At 37.1% G+C, this 14,260-nt stretch overlaps 4 protein-coding genes across 8 annotated transcripts in view; 2 read left to right on the forward strand and 2 right to left on the reverse strand.

Annotated features, from left to right (window-relative positions):
* LOC143914729 (uncharacterized) overlaps positions 1 to 14,260 on the forward strand; it is a 202,877-nt gene that overhangs the window by 162,449 nt on the left and 26,168 nt on the right. The gene's annotated exons all lie outside the window — the stretch shown is intronic.
* On the reverse strand, positions 1,892 to 6,381 carry LOC143914728 (uncharacterized). Its single transcript, XM_077435032.1, has 3 exons — positions 6,345 to 6,381; positions 2,372 to 4,356; positions 1,892 to 2,176 (listed from the first exon to the last, which is right to left on the reverse strand). Exons 1-2 carry the CDS (start codon positions 6,379 to 6,381, stop codon positions 3,974 to 3,976), a joined length of 420 nt encoding a protein of 139 aa, XP_077291158.1. The 3' UTR covers positions 1,892 to 2,176; positions 2,372 to 3,973.
* On the forward strand, positions 3,808 to 12,075 carry Cp190 (centrosome-associated zinc finger protein CP190). Of its 5 annotated transcripts, none has more exons than XM_077435382.1 (2): positions 3,808 to 4,326; positions 6,832 to 11,788. In XM_077435382.1, exon 2 carries the CDS (start codon positions 6,850 to 6,852, stop codon positions 11,143 to 11,145), a length of 4,296 nt encoding a protein of 1,431 aa, XP_077291508.1. In that variant the 5' UTR covers positions 3,808 to 4,326; positions 6,832 to 6,849; the 3' UTR covers positions 11,146 to 11,788. The 5 variants fall into 5 exon arrangements, with proteins under 5 accessions (XP_077291508.1, XP_077291513.1, XP_077291510.1 ...); XM_077435387.1 differs by having other exon boundaries at positions 3,819 to 3,917; XM_077435384.1 differs by having other exon boundaries at positions 3,861 to 4,104; positions 6,832 to 12,075.
* l(3)neo43 (cytochrome c oxidase assembly protein COX16 homolog l(3)neo43) lies at positions 12,255 to 12,964 on the reverse strand. The gene is made up of 2 exons (XM_077435392.1): positions 12,772 to 12,964; positions 12,255 to 12,690 (listed from the first exon to the last, which is right to left on the reverse strand). The coding sequence occupies exons 1-2, from the start codon at positions 12,900 to 12,902 to the stop codon at positions 12,513 to 12,515; spliced, it is 309 nt and encodes a 102-aa protein (XP_077291518.1). The 5' UTR covers positions 12,903 to 12,964; the 3' UTR covers positions 12,255 to 12,512.

A 14,260-nucleotide genomic window follows, 5' to 3' on the forward strand; every position in this document is an offset into this window, starting at 1 on the left:
AAATACGACACAAGATATCGTACTTTTTAAAATGCATTTAGGTTGTCTTGTTGTATACTTGCAAGTTACAACTTTTAACAATGAAAGAACAATGTCCTAGATGTTGGATTGGAGTTAAAAACACTATATTTTTATGAATGAACTTGAAAACGATCAGTCTCTCTTGTCGTCTGGTCCTGTTCAGAACTAAACGTTTTAGTTATCTTGGTTAATTTTTATTGTGATTAAAATTTTCAACACAATATTTATCATATGGTAAGATTTTTGCACTACTCGCATTCACTTAATTTTTTTTTATTAATATGATTTATACAACTACTTATAAAATTAAAGAGCGGCCGATTTAAGTTGGCCCTGGATCTTGGTGTCACGACAAATCACTTAAACTTACATAAATCGATAAAATACAGCAAATAAATTTCCAATATAAAGCATTGTCAAAAAAACGAATATGGGTAATACAATATTGTCGTCACTACGGATTACAATACAAACGGTTGCAGTTATCATAATGTACACGTTAATTTGAACTCTATATGATTTGATACATGTGTCATTGCATCGATCAAAAACTATAAACCGTTGAGTATAAAATCCGTGAGTGATTTGTCGCGGAACCCTGGATCTTATACAACTATTCATACTAATCATACAAGTGATCACACTTCATCAATTGACACTTCTACATAGTTCAACTACATTTAAATTACGAGGGCAAAATAGACCCGTGTTTTCATATTATTTATCACTTACTATATGTATCGTACTACCTACCTTATCTATCTACATTTTTATTACAGAAATAGAATGTTGAAGCCCACATTTTCCCCTCATCGTATGCGATGAACACATTTCCATAGATACCTCTTACAGATGAAGAGGCGCCCATTCACCAAGTATTATGCACCGTCAAGTGGTTTGCGCCCCTTGAAAATAAAAAGCAAAATGTAAATTATGTACTATTTTAGAGCACTCCACGCCACTGCATCGCATTTTGCCGCACATAAGAAGAACGTGAGTTGAAGATCACTCTCGTCAGCTGGAACACCAGTACGAAAATACTCTTTGGAAGTCGCGTTATTTATGGACGCATACTTATTCAGTCGACCATGCGAAAATTGCACTCCTCTATAAAGATATCTCTGGCTCTAGGTACTATAAATAGTACAATAAATAATTCGAAAAATTAAACTGCATTTATAATAAATTTTGCACCACATAAAAATATGAATATGGTATGGAAAATTAATTTGTTTATTTGGTCAGTAGATCGACCTCTTTTTACATCTGCCACAATTAGTTACCTAAAAAACTATATAGCATTCAAATCAAAATAGCTAAAAGTGCCTCGAGTTGTGTCGATCAGTTTGCATTGTTCCTGGTTTGTCGCTTTACTAAATGGTTTAGATATTGGCTAAACATAAGTGCACTCACACCGCACCACTCGAACTTTTTCCCTAGTTTTATTAATTATTTAAATCTAAGGAATCTATTCTGGATTCGAATCATTTGTCAATTTGTGCACCGAAAAGATGCGTTTCAATATTTATCAAAAATAATAGCAATAGTATTGTCGAAGTTTGTGATTAATATATTTTCGATCGTACCGACTATTGATTTATTTTTACATTATATTTTATTGCTAGGATTGTAATATTTAATATTTAGATTTTTTCTCGCAGCTTTTCAACCGAAGGTCGCAATCATTTCAGTGTGAATGTTTTTTAAACGAAATCAGTGAATGATGAATTAATGAAAGTATATCGTAATTACATTTATTCTTTTGGTAAAGTTGAATGTGGCTCGTTTAGTATGTGATTTGTGGCTCGTTGAGTATGTGATTGTGAACTTTTGATTTCTTTGTGAAGGAAAATAACTCTTTATTTTTGTTAATCAATTTATTCGTATAAAATTCGTAGAAAATTAAAATACCAAGATTAAGTACCTCAATATTTTATAATTAGTATTTTTGATACCATTTACCGTTAGCAATAAACGTTTTAAAAATTTGTAAAAAAAAGTTTTCAATGTTCTGAATTCTAAATTCTTTTTTGGATTTATAAATACACTAAAAATGAAAATTGTAATTTTTTATTGTACATAAACATTCTCAAAAAGTGGTAACATAGTAGGTAGGATGGTTTTTTTGGTTCAGTGATAACTAGTCAAATGTGAACTGGTCACAGGACAACCGGTCGCTCTAGATCGGTCACACGTGATCACCTGTCTCACTAAAACTGGTCACGAGAAAATTGGTCACACCCTAAAATCGGTCACGAGAAAACTGGTTGGCCGATTTTAGGGTGTGACCAGTTTTCTCGTGACCAGTTTTAGTGTGACGGGTGATCACGTGTGACCGATCTAGAGCGACCGGTTGTCCTGTGACTGGTTCACATATGACTAGTAGTCCGTTTACCGTTTTTTTAGCCAATTTAATGGAGGAACCGTTTCAACAATGAAATCAGATAAATTGGTAAACTCTGATAAGAACAGACAACATTGATCTGGAAGCACAAATATCCAAGTCTGACCAGCAGGATTACAGATAATATACTCAAAATTCCTTTCAATCGAATTCAAATCACGGGATCGAACCCGGCGACCTCTCGATGCTAGGCATAAGCCCAACCATCGAGCCATGCTTATGATATTTTCGGGGATGTTGTGTCTTGGAATTAATGGTTGCTGGTCAAATGCTGTGTCTCTGTCGCACGGCCCATGCTTGCATGTGTGTGAACAGTGTTTCCGAGGAGCACTTGCGCTCTGTGGACCACTCTGTGCATACAGCTGTGGACTGTGCGATAGAGATGCGGCATATGACGAGCCGCCACTGCGTGAAACCATATATGTACATACAGTGCCGGTTTTAGGGGGGGGCTGGGTCGGGCGGCGCCCGAGGGTGCCAAATAAGTTAGGGCGCCGAACAATGCGCCAAAGGCACTTTAAAATTTAAAACTAGAGCGCTAAAAGCCATTCAAAATTTTAGATTAGAGCGCCAAAGGCGAAAGATCTTTCTAAGGGTGTTTAGAAAAAATTGCCCGAGGGCGCCATCGGGCGTAAGGCCGGCACTGTGTACATAATATAAGACAAAAAGCTCGACGGCTAAAAAAAATGTTTCATTATTGTCATCTATCGTTATTTTTTTTTTGCTCTCCTGATTTCTCGGACATTGTTATTTTATGGCAGCATCCTCGCTTCCTACGTCTGTATATAACCTTCGTTTTATGAAAGAGACTCGCATTTGAGAGGTTTGTGTTTGAACCCCCCAAATTGTCGAGCGATCCAAATATCCATTTTTTCTTGTATAAACTTTGTGCTATGTGGCTAGAAGAATGGACGAAAGATGGGCAAAAGAAGTGCTTGAATGGTACCCGAGAGAATGCAAAAGGGTAAAAGGAAGACCGCAGGGAAGATGGGTGAACGAAATTAGGAAAATGAGTGGGGTGAGATGGATGAGTGTGGCGCAAAACAGAGATGAGTGGAAGCGTATTGGAGAGGCCTTCATCCAACAGTGGATGGTGAATGGCTGTAGATGATGATTATGATGTTAGACAAAACGAACAAGTGAAAAAAATCACCGTTTTATACAGAGATATTCTGAAACTAAACAGTGTCATCGGTGAAAAAATCGAAATCGAGCTAATTAGAGGCTAGTAAAAAAGCGGCTGCGAGTAGAGAGTTGGACACCCCTGCGGAGTATATAGTGTGTAGTATGTAGGCGTAGTGTTTCGCGAAAAATCCGCCGTTGGCGATGGTGGCGCTAGTGAGGGGTGAGGTGGTGAAGCGGTGAAGCGTTGAAGTGGGCGCGACTCGTTTGCGAGTCGTTCGCGAGCGCCATCTATGAGCCGAGGCGCGAGACTGCAGTCGACCCGAATCAGCAATGGCGGCGCGTCCACTCTGATTCGCGCCGAGTGACGGTAGAGCTCCACTCTCCAATCTCCAATCTCCAATCTCCAATCTCCAATCTCCACTTCTACATTTCTGCACTTCTGCACTCTACACTTCTACAATTGTACACTTCTGCAACTGCCGACTGCTTCCGCTTTCGTCTCAGCGGCTCCCATCGTCCGTCGCTCGATATCTGAAAGCGAGGAATCCTCACAGGTGGCGCCACCCCTCCCCCTCCCCTCCCCTCCCCCCCATACCCCGTTATTTCTGCTCGCACTGGCATAACTGTCAAGTGTGCATAAGCGTCACGATCGGCCGAAACCGAAAACCGGCACGACGATTGGGTTAGCGAATGGCGATTGACGATTGACGATTGACAATATGGAGACGGCAACGTGGACGTGGATGTGAACGCGGAACCAAGCCCTGGTCGAGTGCGTAAGTGTTCCACGTCAGGGCAGCCACATCCTGATATTTTTCGGTTTGCATTACGGTGCAGTGCCCTCTACATAAATCTCATACTATATTTATGCGAATTACTCGTTAATCATTTTTTCAAACAACCCATTTTATTGTTCGTTTGTTTTCGTCAAATCGCTATTCACTTGTTTTGTTTTCTCTTCTCGTTGAAATGATATTTTTTCTTTTGTTTTTTTTTCTACTTTTCTATGAAATGTAAAATTTGTCCAAAAAGAGAAAGCGTCGTATGGGCGTGTGTTGTTTTCTAAATAGAAATTATAACCTCAAAATTTAAAATAAATATTTTTATGTTTATTAATAAAAAGATTTTTTGCAAATACTGAATTTATTTGTTGAAATGATTTTTTTTTTTTTATATGCCATCATCATTCATGTTATTTTTACTTTAAAAATATGCCCAACTTCATTATAGAACAAATTAAATATAATTAAAAATAAACATATTAGATTCAGAGATCTGGAGCAACCACTTTTTTTTAATTGCTCAGCTCTGACACTTATGTAAATAATTGTTCGAGCTCCACTCTGTGCTGTGAGTAATTTTAATAGGAATCATATTATTTATTTAATTTATTAACAATTATTGACAATTTATTTATTATTAAAATATTTAATACTATTAGTTTTACTGGCTTTCGGTATTTGTAATATAAACCGCTTCAACATGGCTAATATAATAGTAAACATTTTATTAAATTTATTTGAATAGTATTATTTTATTTAAATTTATTTGAATAGTATTATTTTATTTAAATTTATTTGAATAGTATTATTTTACTTAAATTTATTTGAATATTCGTTTGTTTTTTTTTTATTTAAAGTCACAGATTCTATGAACCAAAACTTACATACAAACATACAGAGTCTATTTCGAAGTTATATATTAGACTAGTGGTTTTACCCGATTTCACTCGGTGTTTGTAATATAAACCACTTAACGTAATAGTAAACATTTTTTTAAATTTATTTGAATAGTATTATTTTATTTAAATTTATTTGAATATTCGTTTATTTTTTTTTTATTTAAAGTCACAGATTCTATGAACCAAAACTTACATAAAAACATACAGTCTATTTCGAAATTATATATTAGACTAGTGGTTTTACCCGATTTCGCTCGGTGTTTGTAATATAAACCGCTTAAACATGGCTAATCTAATAGTAAACATTTTATTAAATTTATTTGAATAGTATTATTTCATTTAAATTAATTTGAATATTCATTTGTTGTTGTTTTTTTTTTAATTTAACACTACGGATTCATTAAACCAAAACTTACATACAAAGTCTATTTCGAAATTATATATTAGATATATGTATATATACATATTAAATAAAAATAATATAACTTAACTATTTGTTTCGCACCGGGCTATCAAGAATATAATTTGATTAGAATGGAAAATTTAAAAATAAAGTATATACAAAACAACAATAAGTGAAAAAAAGATATAAAACAAAATATTTAATATCTACATACATATTAAATAATATAACTAAATCATGTATTTTAGTTATATTTAATAATATAACTAAACTACATAATGCTCCACATGTCAAATAATATCAGGGTTATAAACCATCAAATATTGAATTTATCATTAATTGAAAAATAAATTAAAAAACGCATTAATATAATTTAAAATTTCCAATGAAATTCTAATAATAACAAAAATATATCGGAGCACAACAAATTATATTGAAAAAATAATTATATCGTCTTTTAATTAAATCTCATAGAAATAAATAATATATAATTTTTTTTCTCAAACTTATAGTGTATATTTTTATATTAAAAAAATGGATTTTTAGGCTCATATTTTGTTTTTATTAAAATGTTTGGCTCATATTTTTTTTATATAAATCTTTTTCAAATAAAAAAATCGACCAAAATATTCTTATGAAATTTGCATCATTTATCGTTAAAATTTAAACTTATTTTATTACTACTACTCACCATTAGGGTTTCTGAAAACCTGGATTTTTTAGACTCGACAATTCCGAGCCCAACATTTCGGAGACTCGACGAGTCCGGGTCGGGTTCAGGTTTAAATATATTAAAAAGATTCAGAATTAAAAATTTTAAAAGGTTTTATTACTTAAAATTTTATTTTATTTTACTAATTCTTAAATGATAAATTCTACGTGTTTATTTTACAAGAAACAATAAAACTGCTTAGTTGGCGACTTCTAGCACTGTGTTTCAAATTTCAGAATATGTGTTTTTTTACCAGTTTATAAGAACCATGACTATTGACGGCAAAGTCAAACTACAAAATTATTCATTAGTCTTTAAATCAAGCATTATTCATATATCTCTAAATCCAAAATGTATCAGAAAACAACCTTCTTCAAATGCCTAATTATACTATCCCAAACGAACTATATATTTATATCTCATCAAAGTTTCTAACACGCATACTTTCACCGTTTACTAAATGTATGTTTGTTTACCTTTTTCAGATATCGGAATGATCGCAAATGTCGTACGAATATAAAAGCCGGCCAACAAAAATGGCCAACGCGAAGCAGGTCAAAGTCGACAACTGGGGAGTATTTTTCCTCCAGCGACTGAAGCAGTTCTTCAACAACACCGACTATTGCGATCTGACGTTGCAGTTCAGGGACTATGCCCAGTTGAAAGTCCACCGATTGGTGTTGAGCGCGTGCACCAAGTACTTTGAGCTCCTCGAGCACACGTGCGAGGTCTACGATGACTGTCTCATCATGCCCGACGATCTCCAGGCGGACGTCGTCGTGCCCATCATCAACTTCATGTACACGGGACAGCTCGAGTACAATTACAATCTGTTCGATCGGCTGTATTCCACCGCGCAGATAATGAACATGAATGTCTTGACGAAGCTCCTGGACGCTCAGAAGAGCGGCGTGACCGATGGAGCGGAGCACAAACAGGACATGACACTGATGAACCAACAGTTGGCGAACAAGTCTTACGTCAGACCTTCGACCAGCGACGATTTCAACAACTTCGACAACAAGGTAAACGTGATGGCCGGTCGCAAGTACGGACCCGGACCGAGATTCAAATGCGAATCGCCGTCCAAGAATCACAATCATTCTCATTTGGACGCAGCGCGACCCACGAGATATGAACTTCCGGAAGGTTTAGACACCGACGAAGTCTTCGAAACGTCTTTCGCCGATATATCGTATGAAAGTCAACCCCTCATGAAGGCCACCAAGAGACGCAATTCTGACGACGCAGCTAAAAATATATACGACGAAGCTTCCACCTCGAGTAAATTCGAAGAATTGAAGAGGGGCACTCCGTCGTACAAAAGAATGCGTAGCTCTCCCGAAGAGATTTCGACTTCGCACGTTAATCTAGACCAGATTAACGAATTCGCCTATCAACAAAAGTTGAGATCTGACTATGCGAAACAGGAAGTGATGTCGGAAGATGAAAATCAAGACGTGTTTGACTCGTTAATTATGGATTACAATAGGAGCAACACTACAACTACTAGTAAAAGAGACCAATCGAATGCGTCGAATCACTCAAACGAATACCAAACACAGTCTCAAAAAACCATTCAAAAGACAGATAGTAAAAATTCAAACATTTCCATAGACCACGCGAAAATCATCAGCGAAGTTCTTAAAAAGTATCCGCATTTAGTTAAGTCGAATAAAAATATCAAATTAAAAATCATGTCGAGCAAGTCTTCCTCGAGCAACGCTTCCCAGAACTACGTCATAGAAGCCAACAACAAAGTGGCGACGGCTCCCGCGTCTCCACAGTTGAAAAACCCGGTGAAAGAAGAGCCCGATTGGATTTACGTACCCAGGACCGGAAACGCCGACTCCATGGCGAGCCTGGTGGCCTTGGGGGCCGAGAATTCGGTCGGCCCCTGGCTCTGCTTCCTCTGCGGGACCCCGTCGAAAGCCTTAAAATTCCTAACGTACCACAAATACTATCGGCACCTCGTCGACAGTCACAAAGAGAAAATCCCGCCGAAAATCTGCGAATACTGCGGATTCAAATCCGGCAAACGGAACCATCTCTTGCATCACATGTACACGAAACACAGTATAGAACCTCCGCCACACTACTACTTCCCGAAGTGCAATCAATGCTCGTACATCGCGCTGACGGAGGCCTTCCTCATCAAGCACAAACTGTCACACATGGACAACAAGGACTACAAGTGCGGCATTTGCAACTCCTCGTACAAGACGAGACCTCAACTGCTGCTGCACATTCAGAACACGGGGCACAAAATAAGTCCGGACCGTCGCGGCACCACCAAGTGCGTCTATTGCAATAAGATATTCCTGAGGGAGGCCAATCTGTACACCCACTTGAAGGTGGCCCACAAAGAAGTCGCCAAAAAGGACGGCATAATAGACCATTCCGACGACGAAGACGATACCAACTACTCGCACAGCATCTCCTCGTACAACTACGCCAATTCGGACAACCAGGAAGAGCACGTCGAAATCAAAGAGGAATACGACGGCAAATTCCAAATCATATCCAATACCCAGATAAACAAGCCTTTCGTAAGAGGCCCCCAGAAATTACTAAACACCAAGTTCATTGGCAAAGTCAAAGAAAAGATCAAAGAGTTCGAGCAGCCCGTCAAGCAATATCAAAGAGAACCCATACATATAGTGGAAGCCGTCGAACAAAACACCGAGAACGAGAGCAGTTCGAGGAACACGTCAAACATGAATCTAGTGGATCGTATAGTAGTCTTCAACGACAACGAGTACATACTCCAAGCTGATGATGCGGACGTCTACATCGACACCAACTCCAAAGAGAGTCACGTGCATATGAAACCTGAAGAGTTGGTTCACCCGCAGCAATCATCGTCTATAAATATCCCCATAATTCAAAACTCTAGATCGTCGCAGGTAATGAACGCGAACATCATAAAACAATCCCAAAATCATAATCAGACAGTGCATAACATAATACACACGCAAACACAGCCCGTTCAAATAGTCGTATCGGGCAATCAGCAGTACAAAGCCATCGTATCCTCGGCGCCTGTAGTCTACAACACTAATAACAAGCCGGCCGGTACTGATAATCAGTCCAAATTCGTGTCGGGTCAGTACGAGAGCATTCAATTGGAAAACACTCAGGGTGGAGACGTCATGGTTCTGAACGAGGAGGACTTCCAAATCGACTGCTCGGAGCCCATAGCCAATGACGGTTCTAATATCGTCGTCGTTTACAGTCATCCCGTAGACAAGCAGTACATTCAGATTGACAATCAGCAGTTTAACAGCGTCGCCAGTACGCGGGAGCTGGAGTCGCAGTTGGCGCGCGTCCACGGTGAGGAGATCGAAAATGTGCCTTTGATGTCGGAGCAAGGTATCGTCCACGAAACTGTCGAAACTTGGCAGGAGGGCGCTGTCGGCGTTGAGTCGTCGGCGATTGTCGATAATAGGATTGAAGATGTTACGCGGGCGCTCATCGGCACGCCGGAGTTGCCACAGGAAGAAATCAAAACCGCCGATCAGGACGAGGTGCAACTCTCATTGCCGCAGCTGATCGAGACTGATAAGATCATTGAAAAGAATATATCGCAAGAAGAACAGACGGAGCCGAATTCGACATCGGAGGTTACTATTTCATCTAACGAGACGAATCTAGTAAACGAAGACAACGAAATAGTTTTAAGCTTCGATATCAACATGGAAAACGGTATTGAGTCTAATTCGGGGGAAAAACCTGCCGAATTCAATAGCGAACCAGAGCATAAAGAAATAGCTGCAGAGGTACTAGAAGCCGTCACCAGTGTCGATACCCACGATTATACAGTTGCGAAAGAAAATGATACTGGTGGAAAAGTAGAAATTACGACTCTTAGGGAAAGTGTGCATGAAATTGCCAATGAATGGTCGGATGATGATGTTTCGCCTAAGAAAGATCAATCGGAAGAAAATAATTATACACATGAAAGTCCTATCATTTCTGATGAAAAGAGTGCAAATATTGCTCCGGAAGAGAACGTCGAACCTGTTGCCGAAGAGCAAACGGTCAACGATGAAAGTCATGAAGAAATATCCGAGTCCCTTCAAACGCCTATGGATCTCGAAGAATCTATCGAGAACATTCAAGACGAGATTAACAAACAGGAAATTATATCTGAGCAAGAATCACACGCACTTCCTGATTTGAGTGTGTGCGATGTCACAAATGAAAATGTTCATATTAATGAAGAGGTGTTAGGTGAAAATGAAAACGTTCCGATGAATAATGAAAGCGTCCCAATCGAAACTGTGGATATTCCCACCGAAAACGAAGATAAAATTGAGAGCGAAGACGTCCAAATTGAAAGCGAGGATATCCAAATCGAAAATGAAGATATCCCGATTGAAAATGCCGAAGACATGCCGGTCGACAACAACGATGTGCCGATTGAAAACGAAGAGACGACAGCCAAAATTGAAGACGCCACAATCGAAAATGTTACGATCATGAACGAAGAGGTTATAATGGAAACCGAGTATATGGCCAAGGATGAAGTGGCGATCGACAGTGAAGATGTCCCGATGGAAGACGCCGAAAAGGACGACGTTCGGATGGAAAGTGCGTCGAATGATAATAAAAAAGACTCTTTGGACAAAGTGACTAGTGTTGAGAAGATCTCGCATCTCCTGAACGATTGGGAAGACAATGACTCACAGTCGGAAGTTGTAATGGTCGCCGACAGTAAAGACGGTGGCAATGTTAATAATTCAAACTCCAATATCGAAAAACTAGTGAGTGATTGGGACGAAGAAGACGAAAAATAGCCAATACCCAGGTGTGTCGATCGATTCATAATCTTCGACCGGAAACAACTATAGTCGTACGCTCTCACACCTTGTTGAAGTTTTTTCGCCCTTCTTCGTCATAACCACTCACATTAAACATATCTATAATAAAAAAAAAAACGTAACAATATGAATCTTAAGCTTCTGAATCCATTTATACATATACATTATTTTATGTAATTAGACAGTAAAATCAACTTTTAATCATAAAATATTTTGATAAACAGTGTAATGATACAATTGCTATGAATTATTTTGTATTATTATTGTTATCGCTTTTTTGTATTATTATTTTTATAATCAAATCACACAATGTAATATATTTATGAATTGACATATATAATAAGCCGATGATAGGAAAACTGGGATTTTCAAATCGTTCAATATTTGTAATGTGCTTGTGATTGATTAATCACAAACATTACTATTTTTAAAATGAGATTTTTGAATATGAATATGAAACTTCTTTGTATATCTATGTAGTTAGATAATTTTATCGGCAACTATCGTAAAATGTACGAGGTGACGACGACGCAGAATGGAAAGATTACTGATGTGTTGGGATATTTTAAGATTGAAATTTCTAACCCCATATTGGCTTTGCATGAGTAAATATTACATATGTATCAAAAATAATACACAAAAAATGTGTCTTAAAGCCTCGGTTTTTTTCTTAGTATTTGTACATGAAAAACTGCATTTATTTTTATAAGAATTCAAGCTTCGTCAGTAGGTATGTAATACTTGCAGCATTCTGGTAGATAATATATATATTATATATATACGATATATAGTTTTAATTTGAAATAAGAAGACTTTTTTGGACGTTGATGTATTTCGGAAGAAATTATTTGTAATATATTTCAAGTTTGTTTTTTTTTATATATACAGACATACATAAACTTTGTGTTCTACTTGTATTGAATTGCTATAATATTATATAGGTGGAATTGTAATTTTTAGTAATATGTATGGTATTAGTTAAGCATAGTGGACATATGACTAAATGAATGGTTTTGTTTCCTATATATGTTCAATTTAACCTCGCAAACCGTCGACATGTCAATAAACACTTATTAATTACATCATAAGAAATCATATTTAACAATATATAATATATATATACATAAAGGAAATCGTATTTGATGTGTCGTCGGTTGACGCGGTTTAATTAAATAGATGGTTATGTTTTTTTCCCCTGTAGTTGAAAGAGAAATCATTTGAAAATATATTTTTTAAATTATATTTGCCTTTTCAATACACCCCTTCGAATATAATAAAATGCAATAAGAGTTAATTATTTATTCATATGTACATTAAAAACTATATAAAACAAAAGGTTTGTATTATTCAATGGTTTCGTCCCAAGGTCGAGGGATTCTTATCGGTTCCCAATTGTCTATGTCTAAATTCTTGACTTTGTTGAATTCCGTTTCTAGTGTGACTTCTCCGGGTTTTTTCATTTTGATTCCTTGTTTCTCGGCCTCTTCGAACGTGATGGCTCCGCCTTTGGAGTATTCGTATCTGCAAGAGTGGAAGGTGAATCGTGTTGGATTATTGTTTCGAATCGATTAAAGTTATTATCGTTGTTATAAATGAAATAACCTCAAATTAGCGAATTTTTGCACGCCTAATGGCAGAATTAATATTAAGCTAATAAAAGGCAATCCGCGCTTGAAAAATCTGCCGCGGACAGTTCGTTTAGCGGTGGCTAATATTTTATCGAGAGTATTCATTGTTCTTGCTATTATTATTCAACCATTGACCGAGCTGTCAGAAAAACTGACGTTTGTTTCGTTCTGCACCTAACATGCCATATACCGGCCATGTCTCGAAAATAAAATTTAGTCTAAACTGCGAGGGGAAATTTGTAATTACTATAGAAGTAGAATGCATAGAATGGCCATTGTTAACAAAAGTACCGTTTAAAAGCGAGCCATTGAAGAGAGAGACGGAAAATCAGAAGAGAAACAAGAGAGAGAGAGACGAAGTTTAGCAAACAATGAATAAACTCTGCCGGGCAGAGTTTTTGTAGCAACATTTTTGGAGGCTGAGAGCGATTCTATGCATTCTACTTCTATGGTAATTACCCAAAGGGGTTTGATTGAGACCGTCGCTATATATTCAATAGCAGATGACAACTTACGCTAAACTGGACTTAAGCCTCTGGCTGATCAATTGTAGATTTTCGGTTATTTTATAATGCTTTTAGGGAATCAGGTCTGCTTTAGTAATCATAATAGCCTCAAATTGATTTTGTTATTTATCAATTGCATAGTTGAATATTTTGAATATGCTAATAATTTAATGGTGGTGACGATTCGTTTTAAAACAGCTCGCCAATATTTTCGTTCTGAATCTATTTGCTCTTCTAAGTGTGAATCGATACGTCCTATTATCTAAGTGTGTATCGGCTTCATATTTCCTTATCTGCGAATCATGGACATATTTCAGATTGGATGCCGGTAAATTTGGAAGCCCCAGGTGTTCGCCTCACCTACTGTGCCTTAATCCGCATTAAACATATGTACATAGGTTTGACAGTGATTCCCATATTTGAAGAAATGTAAGAGAAACTTGTTGAAATAACAAGATCGTGCAAATTAGCAATTAACTGAAGGAGCGCCGTTCCCAGCTGGAAGCCATGAAGATGTGCATGGTATGCGATCCAGCGTGTTTTTGCTCTAATTCTTTCTATTAAAATAAGCCTATTTGATGCTATCCTCCTATTCATTTTTAATGCTCACACATTTGAAGACCATCTTTTCCCTTTAATTTTGCGGGGAATTTGTTAACTTCCCTTCAAATTTTAAAAAGAGGATAGATTGTTTGGTGAAATATTGAAAATATTAATGCGATCGCAGGCCAAATTCATATAGTAAGGCCTGAGTAATGCTGAAAGAATTTATTTTTTGCTTTTTTTTTAAATATATTGAAAGACTAGCTCAGCTGATAGTACTCGAAATTAGTACCAATCGAAGAATATAAATACGCTCTACATTCAACACCCACAGCTTTAGCTTATCTTGTAAAAGTGTAAGGGCGAAATCACACAGAGAGGCACGTTGCGTGTTTTTTACAAGGCTGTTTTATG

The sequence above is a fragment of the Arctopsyche grandis genome, chromosome 7, assembly GCF_051622035.1.
Source record: "Arctopsyche grandis isolate Sample6627 chromosome 7, ASM5162203v2, whole genome shotgun sequence".
Classification (NCBI taxonomy): Eukaryota; Metazoa; Arthropoda; class Insecta; order Trichoptera; family Hydropsychidae; genus Arctopsyche; species Arctopsyche grandis.